The sequence below is a fragment of the Corvus cornix genome, chromosome 20 (genome assembly GCF_000738735.6).
Source record: "Corvus cornix cornix isolate S_Up_H32 chromosome 20, ASM73873v5, whole genome shotgun sequence".
NCBI lineage: Eukaryota > Metazoa > Chordata > Aves > Passeriformes > Corvidae > Corvus > Corvus cornix.
Genome location: NC_046349.1, coordinates 7,716,627 through 7,730,628, shown reverse-complemented (window position 1 = coordinate 7,730,628; position 14,002 = coordinate 7,716,627). Strand labels below are relative to the sequence as shown.

The 14,002-nt window shown below is 57.6% G+C and overlaps 1 protein-coding gene across 3 annotated transcripts; it reads right to left on the bottom strand.

Annotated features, from left to right (window-relative positions):
- Window positions 1-732: 732 nt before the first annotated feature.
- LOC104687829 (tyrosine-protein phosphatase non-receptor type substrate 1) lies at window positions 733-12,901 on the bottom strand. Of its 3 annotated transcripts, XM_039563202.1 has the most exons (9): window positions 12,825-12,901; window positions 12,354-12,483; window positions 5,648-6,004; window positions 5,126-5,437; window positions 4,628-4,975; window positions 4,274-4,372; window positions 3,853-3,877; window positions 3,431-3,470; window positions 733-2,746 (listed from the first exon to the last, which is right to left on the bottom strand). In XM_039563202.1, exons 2-9 carry the CDS (start codon window positions 12,424-12,426, stop codon window positions 2,492-2,494), a joined length of 1,509 nt encoding a protein of 502 aa, XP_039419136.1. In that variant the 5' UTR covers window positions 12,427-12,483; window positions 12,825-12,901; the 3' UTR covers window positions 733-2,491. The 3 variants fall into 3 exon arrangements, with proteins under 3 accessions (XP_039419136.1, XP_039419137.1, XP_039419135.1); XM_039563203.1 differs by lacking the exon at window positions 12,825-12,901 and having other exon boundaries at window positions 3,853-3,874; window positions 12,354-12,693; XM_039563201.1 differs by lacking the exon at window positions 12,825-12,901 and having other exon boundaries at window positions 12,354-12,692.
- Window positions 12,902-14,002: the final 1,101 nt, after the last annotated feature.

Here is a 14,002-nt window from a genome sequence, read left to right as displayed (position 1 = left end):
AAGTGCAGGGCAGGGACGCTCAGCCTGGTGCAGGGGCACGTAAGGTGCTGGCAAAATACCTCCTGCAGCAGCAGCCAGGGGAGGCTCCCTTGGGAATCACAGCTGCTGCCCCAGCTGGGAAGGGGCAGTTGTGCTGAGGGCAGTGGGCAAACCGTCCCTTTTCTGCTCATGTGTGACCCCACCAGCAGCCGCTCAGTGCTGAGGAAGCCCAGCCTGGGCAACAGCTTCCCTTTTGAGTGTCAATGTAGCCCCACACAACAGTTCCTGGCTCTGGTGAGACAGTTCATGTCCCAGACACAGCCCAGGCACCAGCTCCAGGTTGAAAAGGGGGGGAGGTCACTGCAGAGCACTGGAACACTCAGCTCACCCACAGCACAGGCTGGAGCCAGCACAGAGCCTGCACTCCAGTTTGGGCACCTCAGCTCCAGTTCAACTCCCTGCACCTAAAGATGCAGCCAGGCCAGCCCCTGGTCAGTCCTTGCCCGTGGGGTGCACTGCCCCCTTATCTCATGGTGCCCAAGGGAACCAGCACCACAGCCCTCACCCCAGCCTCGACCTCCTACCTTCCTCTTCCCTCCCTCCAGAGCACACTACAGGGCTGTGCAGGATGAATCCCCCCTCTCCTCCTCCCTGCAGGACACACAGACCCCCAACCTCACCCTGCAGCCCCAGTACGGGTGACAAGGTGACCTCCCTGAGCACAGGGAGACGCTGATGTGCAGGAGCAGCACAGGACTTTTCACTTTTATTATAAAAATATCTTGCAAGCAAAAAGAAAAAAAAACAAAAACCAACCCCAAAAAAGTCTGTACAAGCAGTCACATTGCTCCCAAAGCACTCCCAAGGACCCCAGGTGCCCCCAGCCCCCCACATTTCCACTGCTGCAGGAGCCAACACAGGGTGAGACTCCACACGGTGGCCCAGGAAGGGGACAGATGGAAGACATTTGTCCCCATGGGTGGGCTGGGGGGAGCCTGCCTGGCCCCCAAGACAGAGCTGGGAGGTGGGGGGACATATAAGCCTCTTATAAACTCTGTAGGGTTTGGGGGGTTCTTTACTGAGGCCTCGGTCTTAATTTTGCACATCTTAGTCTAGTGTTAAGTACACAGCAGTACACCCACGTACAACACAAAACATTGGGGGTTTCAGCTCTAAAAATTAACAGTTACATGTCAAACAGTCAAAACATGTTACACGGTACCTGCAGGGAGCTCCCGGGGGGAGCCAGGCTGGGGGGGCCCTCGCACGCTTTGTACAAGCCTGGGGCAGCGCTGGTGGGTCCCAGTGCAGGGCAAGGCTGTGCACAGGAACATGATGATGATGATGAGGAGGATGCTCGGTGCTGGGGAGCCAGACCTGGAGCTCCCCTGGACGGCGGGGTGGGGGCCTCGGCTCAATGGTGTCTTACAGTGTAAGATGTAACCAAAAGTATGTATTCTATCACCATCTGTTAAAACCAGGTGGGGCAGGGTTCTTTATCTCTTCCATGACACATCCCTGGTAACTCCCTCCGGTTCGATATCTTCTGTTAATGAGCCATCAAGCCTCACTGCACGACTCATAAAATTACATCATCCCATCGTGGGATGCTCCGCCCAGGGGGAGGAACCGAGTATTCCTAGCTGGATATAAATCTGGGGCTTGGAACACCACAGGCAGCCCTGACCTACAGGATTCCCAGAGGACAAGAGCTACATAGCCACCACTGGATCTTCAGAGGAAGACCAGACCCTTCCACAGGATCACTGCTTCAACAGAACCACATTTATCACATCAGGAGGACCGCAGCCACCACTAAATCAGACTGCTACCACCACCCCGACCAACAGGCTGTCAGGTTGTATCCTGACTCTGTCAGTGTTTCTGTACTACTGCATTTATTTTTGATTTTTCCTATTAAATTGTAGCTCTGATTTTGAGTCTCTCATCAAACTAGTACAAATGGCCTTTCAGCCTCTTGGCCTTGGGGCGAGACGGAGGTCCCGCAGAAGGGACACTTGGGAAGAGAGGCAGACACTTCGGTCCTTCCTTTAAAGCCAGAGTTTGGTGTCCAGGCGTGGTGGCAGAGCCCCAGAAGGCAGTGTGGGGACCCTGCTGGTCCTGGGGAGCCGTGGGCCAGGCAGTGGCATCCCCATGAGAGCTGGTGTGGAGGCACTGTATACCTGTCCCCTCAGCCCAGCCGGAGCTTCCCAAGGAGCTGCTGCTCCGCTGGCTGAATCTGCATGCAGGCAAAGCCGGCACACTGAGGTTGAGCAACCCCTGATATGGGGGTCCTGAAGGGATGGAGCTGGCAGCCCCAAGACCAAACTGGCCCCAAAAATCATGTCTCTCTGGATGGGAGAAGACCCCCACAAGTATTGCGGGCTCCATTTCCATCCTAAAACACAGGTACCGCAGCGCATCTTCACATTGCTCCCAGTGCTTCCAAGAGAACAGTCACAGGAGGAGCAGAGCAGGTCCCTGCAGGACACGGGGTCCCAGCAGCCACTGCTCACTTCCTGGTGATCTGGACACTGGCATACTCAGAGCCGGCCTCCTCGGGGCGCGGGGCCGACCGCTTGGGTGCCTTGCTGAGGTGCACCATGTCCAGGTCGGCATAGGTGAGGTTGTCGTCGCCATTGGGTGCCTGGTTGGTCTGGATGCAGGCATACTCCGACTGCTGGCTCATCTCCACCATCCGGCGGATGGTCTTCCTCTCCTTGTCGAAGTTCAGGTCCGCGTAGGTCAGGTTGTTGGGGTCAGATTCCTGTGTGAGGCACAAAGAGTTCCTCCTCTGGGAAGATCCCCCTGTACCCACAGCCCTGCTCTGGAGTCAATCCCACTGCAGCTCAGCCCAGGATGCCACAGTCCCTGCCTGTATGGGGGAACCATGCCAGCAGCCACCACCCTGCAGCCATGCTCTACCCCATACTACAGCTTCAAATCACAAGCCACCCTGTCACCCTGTTCTGGCTTCAGAGCCACTGACACAATGCCAGAGCCATCGCTGAAGACACTCCATCCCAGCAGGGCCAGTCTGCCCAGTGATGCCCACGTGGGAGCTGGCAGAGCCTGGGTGGGACGGACAGATTGCTGCTGATCACGACTTTGCTCGTAGCTGCGTCACCAAATGCAAAATAACTCCACAAATAGCCTGGCTGGCTATCGCACAGCTGGTTCTCCCGGCAGCACCAACCCAGACTTTACTGGGAGGAGGAGGAGGAGGAGGAAGGAGGGTGAAGGCATAAAAGATGCTGCGAAGTAGCTACCCTCTTCCTGGGGCAGCTTCTCTTCCACCTCCAGCCACAGAGTGGAGACACTGAGATGTTCACTGGAGAATCACCACCCTCCACTGGAGACACTGAGATGTTTCACTGGAGAACCACCACCCTCCACTCCCATCTCCAGTGGCTCCCAGCCACTCTCCCTCCCCAGTCCCAGGATGACCCACCTGGGTCGTGGCCTCGCTGCTCTTCTCTGGCTCATGTAACCTGGAAGGAGGGACAAAAACAGTCAGACGGAGCATCCTGTTGTCTCTTCCTTAGTTACGGAGCAGCTGGGGAGGTCAGATGCAAGCCAAGGTCCTTGCAGCTGCACCCAGCAAGACAGGTCCTGAGCATTGGCTCATGTGCTGGTCCAGCTGCCTGTCTGCTAGCCAGAGACCACCTCCCACCAGCCTGCTCAGCCCCACCACAAGCCAAAAATCCCCCTAGGCACAGAGCCCCCAGATGGGCAGAGCCTGTGCCTCTGCCGTCCCTTTCACAAGTTTTGGGGATACAGCTCTATCCCAGTCCTGAGGGACTCTGTGGGATGGAGGTGTCCAGCTCAGAGTTCCCACAGGTTACCCAGTGAGTAGAAGAGATCTGCACTAACCTGGCAGACGGCGAGCTTTTACCTGCTGGAAGAGAAGTAGTTTAGGAAAGAAGTAATTCAGAAAATAAGACAAACGCCCCATTTCCCTGGGCACAGAGAACACATGCAGAGACTGCTTCAAGGACATGGACACATCTTTTCCCAGAGGCAAGTGCCTGCAATTCCCTGGAGTTTCAATCAATTTCTTTCAGGACTGCTCCTAGGGGAGCACAGGAGGTGCAGGACAGGGGTCAGACCAGGCAGAGCTTTTCCTGCAGCCTGCAAACAACCTGGGCAGGTCTATCCATCACCCCATGGGGCAGGACCTGCAGCTGCACTGCCAGAAGTTATTGTCCAATGGGGCAATGTGAAACCCATGGGAAAGAGAAGAAAAATGGGGCTGGGAGCAGGTGCCTCCCTGCCACACACTCGGCTCCCTTACCCTTGATCTGCTTCGTCCGGATGAGGTACAGAATAGCTGCCACCAGCAGGACCAGCACAATGCAGACCACGCCCACCACGATGTAGATGAGCATATCGTCTGAAACATCAATGAAAAGGTCACCATGGCCCAGGAACGTGGTACCTCCCAGTCCCTGCAGCCTCACAGATGGGATTGGCACAGTGATGCATGAAGCACCAAGGAGGACAGCTTGGTGCCTGCCACCATCACATCCCCCAGCCCCCTGATATGGGGATTTGGTCCTTCAAACACATTTTGATGGGGCTTTGAGCTTCCTCAGAGGGTGACACCACACAGCTGCCCTGGCACCCCATCCCAGCAGCTCTGACGCACCCGTATCCATCTGGGACCCCTTGCTCAGTCCCCCCTGGGCCGGGTTGGAGATCCACAGGACGGCTGAGTAGTTGACAGGGGCCTGGGCATCGTGCACCACCATGCAGGTGATCGTGGACCCATTTTTCTCCTCTGTCGCTTGCACCTCCACCTGGTGTCTCAGCTCGAACAAGCCCCGGGGCAGCTCCGATGGCCGGGAGATGTTCTCCACCTTTATCTCAATCCCGTTCTCCAGCCAGGAAACAGACATGTTTGCTGGGTAAAACTCCTTCATGTGGCAGGTGAAGGTCACGGTCTTGTTCACCTCGACGGGGCTCGGCTCAGCACGCACTTCGACACTGGGGGGAACTGGGAAGAGAGGCAGAGCTTGGTGTTTGGCATCTCCAGCTCTGCTGCCCACAGGGAGCCCTGTCCCTGCCCCAGGATCCCCTGTCCTCCTCCCAGGGCCCCCAGCCCCACAGGAGAGGGACACCCCAGTGCGAGTCCCCCAGCCCTCACCTCGCAGGGTCCTGCTGAGCTGGTACGTCCCACGCAGCGGGGCCGGCAGCGTGGAGTGCTGCACCTCACAGATGAGCTGCGAGCGGACGTCATCCTTCTGCAGGGTCACCATCACTGTGCTGGACACGTTGTAGGATTTCACCGGCTCTTCGGTGACCTGAGGCGGCTGAGCCGTCATGGGGTCCTTGTTCTTGAACCATTTCACCCCAATTTCTTTGGGAAGGAACCCTCCAGTCGTGCAGGTGAAAGGCACCGACTGCCCCGGCATCGCTCTCTGCTCAGGCCCGGACACAAGCGGGGGGCTGGGTTTGGCTGTGGGGAGAAGCACGGGGCCATCAGACCAGGCTCTGCCCCCTGCCCAGCCCTGGCCCTGCCAGGAGCAGGGTCTCCTACAAGGGCACAGTGATGGCCCATGGGATCCTCTCCTGGAGCCACTCCCAAGCCCTTCCACATCCCTGCCCAGCCTGAGCAGACCCCGCTGGGCTGGTTCCCAGCAGGAGCTGCTCCGGGAGCCCCACTCACCTTGCACAGACACCTCTGTGCCACTTCCACGCTGAAGCACCTCCTCCACACCAGTGACTCCCCTGGCAAACTTCACGCAGTAGTAGGTGCCCATGTCCTCAGGCTGAATGTTCCTGATGTGGATGGTGAAGTCTGTGTCGGACCCAACCACTGCTCTCGTCACACGGGGTAAGGAGTCCCCTGCCGGGCCATAGACAGTCTTGTTCCCACTGCCCAAGCCCTTCAGCCACCTCACAGGACCCGGTGGAGCGAGTCTGGACATGGTGCAGTTCAGGGTGAGCATCTCTCCCGCTGTCACCAGCACCTTGTCCTGGGGCTGCTGCAGCTTGAAGTTCTGATCCAGCTGGGCACCCACACCTGGAGAAAAAAAGAGACCAAGTCTCGCCTGGCACCACACATCCAAACTCCCTATTCTTCTCCCAGTTGGGACAGGCTGAGCACCCCACGCGGTTAGAAGACACCACAGGTGACACAGCTGTGCCCACAGGCACAGTGCTCTGCCCACAGGGCTCAGCAGTGGAGCTGGATGGAGCTTTGCTTGGTGACTGTCCTGGGCTCTGTATGGCTAGATCATGGAGCACATCCCAGCTGCCCATGCCTCTGACACACTGGGCTGTCTCCCACAGCCACCTGGCTTTATCAGCCAGGAGAAAGAACAGCACAAAACGATGTGCTCCAAAGAGCTGGCTCCCATTACCAACATGATATTGCATTTTCTGTCCTGAATTCTGTCCCATTTCCATACGGAATCCCAGCCCCGGTGATCCCAGCAGAACACAGCCAATCCCCCCACCAAAGCCAGCCAAGCTGGCACTGTTCCTGCTCAGCAGCAACCACAGGGAGCCATCCCCTTCGGAACATCTCCACACCACTGGTCCCTAATCAAGTCACCTGTGCCTCACCTCCCTGCTCAGTGATGTCCCAGATAACCCCCCCTACACATCCATGGGTTACCCAGGGGTTAATTTTGTGAGTGCTTCCCATGCCAACATAGGTATTGCAACGAAATTCATGAAAGATTTCAATACTGGTCACTGCTTAAAGGAACTTTTTTTTAAGCCACATGGGGAGAGAAGTGGGGGAACCACTTAGATCCACCTGCTGGTAACAGGCTGTGGCACCCAGAACCAGTGTCATGGTCACACAGATCATTGTGTTTGAGCAGGTAATGCTGAGCAGCATGGGGAGCACATGGACCAGCACCCACATCTCTCACACCAGAATCATGGAATCACAGAATCTTTTAGGCTGGAAAAGCCCTAAGATCACCAAGTCCAACCATTAAGCCAGCACTGCCAAGCCCCCAGCCAAACTAAGACTCCAAGTGCCACATGCACACATCTTTTAAATCCTTCCAGGGATGGTGACCCCACCACCGCCCTGGTCAGCTCTCTTACCCTTTCAGTGAAGAACTTTTCCCCAATATCCAACCTAAACCTCCCCTGGTACAACCTGGAGCCATTTTCTCCTGTCCTGTTGCTTGTTACTTGGGAGAGGAGAATGACCTCCACCTGGCTACAGCCTCCTTTCAGGGAAACCCAGGACAGCAACTCCTACTGAGGCTTCCCTTGGGACACAGCAGGATAACCTCTGGCTGGATGGTCCCAGGAGAGCCTGCTGTAGGACAAGCTGCTCTGACCCCTCTGGCCACGGCTGGCTCTCACAGAAACTGATCTTTGGCAGCTGCTAATCCCTCCTGACTCACAGTGGTATGTGCTGTACCCATAGATGTTCTCTGTTCTACTGTGTGTGGAATTACTCAATCTCTACGGCCAGAATTACCAGGATCAGTTTCTCCAGACTGCCCCAGTTAAAGGCTTTTTGCCCAGGGCATCATTCCACACCATCCTCAGCCAAAACCTTCAGGCCTTGGTGTTTCCCTTTGAAGGCATGTCAGGATTAACACGGCAGCAGCATTCGACACCAGAACAAGTTTTTCCCACAAAACAAGCACAGAGGGACAGAGTTGGTTTGTGTCACGTCCAGATGAGTCATTCACTCTAAGCCTTGGTCCTGCACCTGAGCTGTGGTGCTCTGGGCACCTGAGAGACAACCCTATGCTTCTCAGGTGACACCCAAACTGCAGGGAGCAGCCCTGGAGCAGAGGTCCCGTGCACTCCATGTGCTGAACACGGTGCTGACGCAGGGCAAACACCACTGGGATCTGCTTCTGTGGCATCTCCTGAACTTCTCCATCTCCTGCTGCTGACAGTCTTTTGCAAGAAATGGTTGAGAAGCACAGAGGAAGTTCACAAGCACAGAAGCATCATCACATCATCCGTCTCTCGCCAAACCACTGCACGGGGATGTGACACAGGCAGGCACTGGGGTGACACAGGCAGAGAGACTGGGCTGACACAGGCAGCAACCACACAAACCCCCAGCCCTTCCACATACCTGGGGGGCCACAATGCCAAGTACTGGCTCCACCAAATTGGGCAAACAAAGCTCATTAGTGGGCGGCACTCAGTACAGCAAAGGACACGTCCCATGCGTGGCCACAGAGCAGGAGCCGAGGGCCAGGCCCGCTCCCCAGCGCACGCTCTATGCCCTGTGAAGAGCGTGTTACTCACTGCTCCCCTCTGCAACCCTCTGCAAAAGCAACTTCTATGGAGTGGTAACCCCCATGTCCCCTTGAGGGTGCCCTGCACTGGGTAGAACTGCCTGCACTGCCCTGCACAGCCCAACCCGAGCAAGCCGAGCACCTCCTCTTCATCCTCCCTCTCTCCATCTGCCCATCTCCCCACGAGGCACGTGGTGTGCTGAGGGGGAGAGCTGGGGAAGTACCTGCTTTGGGGCCCCAGAGCTAACCCCAACACCAAAGAGTGTCAGGGGTCAACCCCAAAGCTCATTTCTTGGTTGCAGTGATGGGTCCCAGAGAAACGTCCACAGAAGCACTGGGACACTGAGCTGAACGTGGCTCGGTGCCCTGCCTGTGGCTGCCACGCCTGGTGTGCAGCAAGGGCTCCCCACTGCCTCAGCACAAGGGTCCTGCCTTCCTGGGACCACAGGGATTTATCCCTGCAAGCAGCAGGGATCTCTCCCAGGGGCCAGATTTGCAGCCAAACGTGGATGGTCTGTATGCATTCCACATCACCGAGCCTGCATTCCCTCCTCACCAGGGCAGCAGTGTGCAAGCACCCTGCCTGCCTCCCGTGCCCAGGGATTAGCAGGCACGGAGCATGCTGTTGTCCAGGCATAGGATGCAAGGTGCTTTCCTGACTTCTACTGCTCCCAGACTAAAGAGGAGAAAAAGGGCTTCACACTGCCGGCAGCACTGCCTGGCCAGGGGCTTCACTAGCAGCCCTTGGTCACGGCAGAAAACACCATGAGGCTCCAGGCAGCCCCTTGGATAGGATTAAAATGGGGCTTTGAGGTATTTTTACATGTTTTCTGCTCTGCTGCTTCAGAGACCCTCACCCAGCTCTGCTCAGATCACCCTGTTCAGCGATTTCTGATCTATGACACACAAGCTCCAGCCATGATCCACCACAGGAACACCCCAACAAAGATTAGCTCGCACCTCCTGGCCAAGAAGCAGGAGTCCTGGTCAGACCTGGCTTCTCCACCTCCTGCCTGCATCCAACACCCCACACAAGGACCAACCTGACCCCTCACTGCTCAGAAAGACCCCAATCCCCCACAGCAGCTCACAGCAAGCCCCCACCCTGATGGGAAAAACACAAAGGGGAAGTTGGCAGAAAACCCCAGAACACACAAGTTAGAAAATGCAAAGTTTCCACCAAAGCTCTTTTCCTCTTTCTCCTGAACACAGCTTCTCCTCACATGCAGCCGACCTCCCCCTCTCCTTCCCCTTTTGAGGTGCTCACCCAGTGGGATTGGGAGCTCAGCCAAGCTCCCTCCCAGCAGCTCACAACATGCTTGTGCATCAGAAGTGGGATGCTGGAGGTCTTCATGCCACAAACACATAGGACACCACAATTTCTCTCTGTTTCCCTGCTTCTCTCCTGCTGCCTGATGACACTTTTTTCTTAGACTTGGATTTCAAACCACCAGGAATTGGAACACGATCCTCTTGCCCCCAAGATCACGGGGAATTTAGGTGCTCTGACCCTGTAATCTGTTCTATCCTACACTCCAGAATTAGCCAAGGGTTTTAAAGCCCTGAAAAGCATCACCTGACAGTTCCCACGTAGGTGGGAGCACCCTCGCAGTGCAGACCCGGAGCACTTCCAGCCCGGAGCAGAGGCAGGAGCACGATCTGGCAGAGCCTGCCTCCTTCCCGTTATTCAGTTTAATTTGGGAGCAAAATAATCCCAGCTCTTGCTGCAGTGCAAGTTTTCCATGTTGGTGACACATTTTTTTCTATATTCCACCTTTTGAAGTATTTGATATTGAACAGATTGCAAGAGGCCGGGGTTTAATTCAGGAGAGGCTGCTTGGATGCTTCCTGGTAAAAATAGATTTTTTTTTCCTCTGAAAGAGCTCTGGGATGGCTGTGTGTTCCAGAAACAACGTGCAGCTGGTCACCGGCATCCGAAGCCCCACGGTCACTCACTGAAGAAACAGGCCAATGGGCAAGGGAACCCCAAAATAATCCTGCTGGAATTTCACCTGCAGCAGGGCTGCCAGGGGCGGAAACTAACAGGTGCTGCCTATAAAAGGCCTGGAATCTGCTGTTTAGGGAAGGCAAGGAGAGCCCCGGGGATAGCTGTCGAGCCCTGAGCAGACCCCAAGGCGCTCAGGGAGGGCTGTAGTAAAGGCTGTGTTTTACATCTGTGACATCAGAGGAAGCCTCGGCTCACATGCAGCCACCATTTCCAAGCTCCCCTCCTCCAGCATCAGCAGAAATTCATCCCAAGAGCCAAAGCCCCAGAAGCAAACCGAATTCCCCTTTAGAAGAGGCTCTGGGAAGCACAGCTGAAACCCTCTGTGGAGACACACAGGCATGGAAGGGCTCTGCAGGGCACAGTTTCTCAATGGGGCTTTGCCGTTTGGTTTCCCACATGTCGCTGCCTTTGCCCCACAGGAAGGTCTCCTCCAGGACCTTTCCTTTTCCCCTTCACTTCTGCAGGAGCTGTCTGAACAGCCAGCAGTAGGAGCCTGGGCCAACTCTGCTGGAGTTCAGCTTAGTTTGAGCCATGGCCCAGGAGGGATTCACCGTATGGAAAAAAAAGACGTGCACGTTTGCACCTAAAATCAGGGATGCAAACCACTTCACAAGCCAGGGCTTTTCACCCTGGGGTGGGTTTTTTTCCCATGGTCGGCTCAAAGAAATGGGGTTCTTACTCCAAGACCACATTTAATTAAGTTCAGGAGCTTTGCTGGAGCTATTCTTTCACGCAGGAAATCACAGTGGCTCACTGGGAAGCTGCGCTCACCGCCAAAGCCTTCTTGGCTCTCAGCAGCCGGAGTTTTCAGTTTGGGGCCAACACTTCTCAGTTGTGATCAGGCGACTCAAAGCAAGGAGTGCTGTGCTGAAAGCATTTGCTTTCTGCCCAAGTTTGCATCCAACTCCTTGCCCAAGTAAAGCTTTGATGGTAAATATTTCAATGGGCTTGGGAGAATGTGGGTTTCCCCCATGGAACCTGGGCTGGGCCGTTTGTAATGAGATCTGGCTGGAAGCGGTGGGATTGGAATAGAGCAAGAAGCTCAGCAGCGAGATGCTCCTGTAGATGCATCACCACCGCTGCAGGTTTGCCTCAAAAACCCCATCCCTCCCTTGGCAGGGAGGAGAGCGATTCCTTCGAAATCACCCAAACGAAACACCCTAGAAAGGAAACATCCTTGAAAGCAGCAGTCACCACAGGGCTTCGTTCCTGGTGGGATGAGAGACTTCCCGCTGCTGGTAAAGGAACAGAAACAGCCAAGAGCGGCACACTTTGACTGTCCTTTGCTGTGTCCCCCAGCTTTTCTAAGGGACTGGTGGAGCCACAAGCTGTGGGGAGGCCTGGGGCACCCTGAGCCTGAGGTGACACAAGGCTCCGTGGCACAGGGCGCCCAGAGGTGTTGCAATCCCACCGCTTCAGTGCCCAACAGTTGAGCAGAGAAAGAGTCCACAGTGGGGTAGGCAAGAAAAACAAGTTCCTGGCAGAGCCTCACCAGAGCCTCCCCATGCCTTCTCCACTACCATCTCCGAGTGGGAATTCGGGCTGCTCGCTGAGATTTGCCTCACCCATAGCTGGCAGGGGGTGCTGGTGAATGGGTGGGAACAACATGCCTCTTCATGCCCCTGCCGAATTCCCTGCCTCGCTGGGAAGGGGAATGTCTGCCTGTCTTGAAGTTTGGTTTGAGAAGAACCGCCGGGCGAGGGCTCCGTGGGAGCCCCTCGGCCATCGCCGCTCTCTAGGTCACCGCAGGAAAGGTCAAAGCAACCGTGCGCGGAGAGGCGGCGTCATGTCGGTACCGGAGGTGTGCGGGAGCGGGGAGAAGAGAGGACGGGGGGAAAACGGAGGACAGGGCAGGGAAGGAAATGGGGCGAACAGGGCAGAGGAGAGGAGCAGGGCGGGAAAAGGGGGGAAAACAGGGCAGAGCAGGGAGAGGAGCGGGGAGGGAGGGAAAGGTGGAAAAACAGGGCAGAAGAGACAGGAACAGGATGGAAAAAAGGGGGAAAACAGGGCAAAGCACAGGAGAGGAGCAGCGTGAGAAAGGGGAGAACAGGGCAGAGCAGGGCAGCAAGGTGGGAGGGAAAGGGGGGAATAGGGCAAGGAGAAGAGCAGGGAAGCAGGCAGGAGTCATGGCTTACCGGGCAGGGCGAGCAGCAGCAGGCAGGGCAGTGCCCAGGCGGTGCGGCCGGGATCCCGGGGATGCGGCTCCATCGGTGCGGGGAGCGGAGCCCGCGGCTTCACAGCGCGGCCCCGCGCCCGGCTCGGCGGCTGGGTTTGATAAATAAGACAAATTAAAAAAAAAAAGGCAGAAAGAAAAAAAGGGCAAAAAAAAAAAAAAGCGCAGAACTGCAGCTGGCGAAAGAAATCGCTCTTCTCAGCCCCAAAATGAGGAAGGAGGCCGGGCTCCCCCCTTTCCCCCCCGCGGCGGGCGGGCAGCGCACACGCACGCACCGACACGGACCCGCGGCCCCGCCGCCGCCCGCGGGCACCGGGCCGGGCTCTGGGCCGCTGACGGGGCCGCCACGGCGGGGCCCCGGGCGGGCGCGTGCCCCGGTGCCGCGCGGAGCCGCCTCCCCCCCGCCGCCGCGCCGCCTCCGTTGCCGTGGTACCGGGGAGGGACGGAGTTGGCCCCAGCTTCGAGACCCCCTCCGGCTCGCAGCAGCCCCGGGTTAGCGCCGCTTCCCCCCGTGGCGGGGGCGAAGCCAGCCCCGCCCGCCCCGGGGCAGAGTCCTCCGGTCAACCCGGTGTGCGGCTGCCTTAAGGTGGGCTGGGGGGGGACCCCCGGCACCGGCCGCCGGGAGCGCCGGGGTGCCCGGTCCCTCTCGGTCGGGGCAGAGGGGGGGCGGCTCCGTGGCCCCAGGGCTGCGGGGGTGGGGGTGTCCTTACTCGCCACAGGCTGCCAGTGTAGCCACCGCTTCGGCACGGCCACAGTACACAGCCCAGCATCCCTGGGGTGCAGGAGCACACAGCTTTGGGGGTCCTGAACACCCAAGGGCCACCTGGGGCTGAGCCAGGACAGCCCGTGGCAGAGGCACAAGCAGCACCCAGCCTTGGGGGTCCCAAATGCCCAGGGACCTCCCAAGGGACCACGCAGAGCTGAGCTGTGGCAGCCCGTGGCAGAGGCACGGGTGGTGTTTTGCCAGTGCCACAGGGACAGGTCAGCTTGGCCCACGACGGTCAGGGCCAGGAGGGAACACTGGTGCAGGACAGGCAGAGGGTGGATGGGGAGGGAGAGGAAATTTCTGCACAGCACGCTGGGAGAACGGGGACATCCCCGTGATGTCCCCTCAGCGGGATCCTGCAGCAGGGAGAAGCAAGAGCCTGAGGACAAGGCAGCTGTAATGGTAGACAGGGCTGAGGAGGAGGAGGACGGTGTCAAGGTGTCAGCATCCATGGGATTCATATCCCTGCACTGCCCTGCTTCTCCCTGACACAAAGTCCTTCCCAGGGGAGTCGCAAGAACACATTCTCCCCTGCCTGCACCTGTCACAGCTTCTCCCACCGCCCAGGGGCACTTCAGCCAGGCCAAGCCAGGTACCTGGGATGCCAGGTGCAATGCTGGCAGCTCCCAGCACCACCCCCTCTGCCCACCCAGGGATGGGGTGGACACTGCAGAGCAGGAGCTCCCAGCCCGCCCAGCATCACCTGCAGCATTCCCAGCAGCACAGATAACACCGACCGCTCTCCCACACTGGGCCGGGTCCCCAAGGACAGCACTGGGTGCCATACTGGAGGACCCGCTGCCAGCTCCCCCCTCCTCCCCTCCCTCCCAAGGCAGCCGCCGGGG

Coding starts and splice junctions, on each gene's coding strand:
- LOC104687829 (XM_039563202.1), bottom strand. CDS start 12,426: ATGGAGCCGCATCCCCGGGATCCCGGCCGCACCGCCTGGGCACTGCCC. Junction 3,471..3,852: donor AAAAGCTCGCCGTCTGCCAG/GTTAGTGCAGAT, acceptor CCCTCCTTCCAG/GTTACATGAGCCAGAGAAGA. Junction 2,747..3,430: donor GCAGCGAGGCCACGACCCAG/GTGGGTCATCCT, acceptor TGCCTCACACAG/GAATCTGACCCCAACAACCT.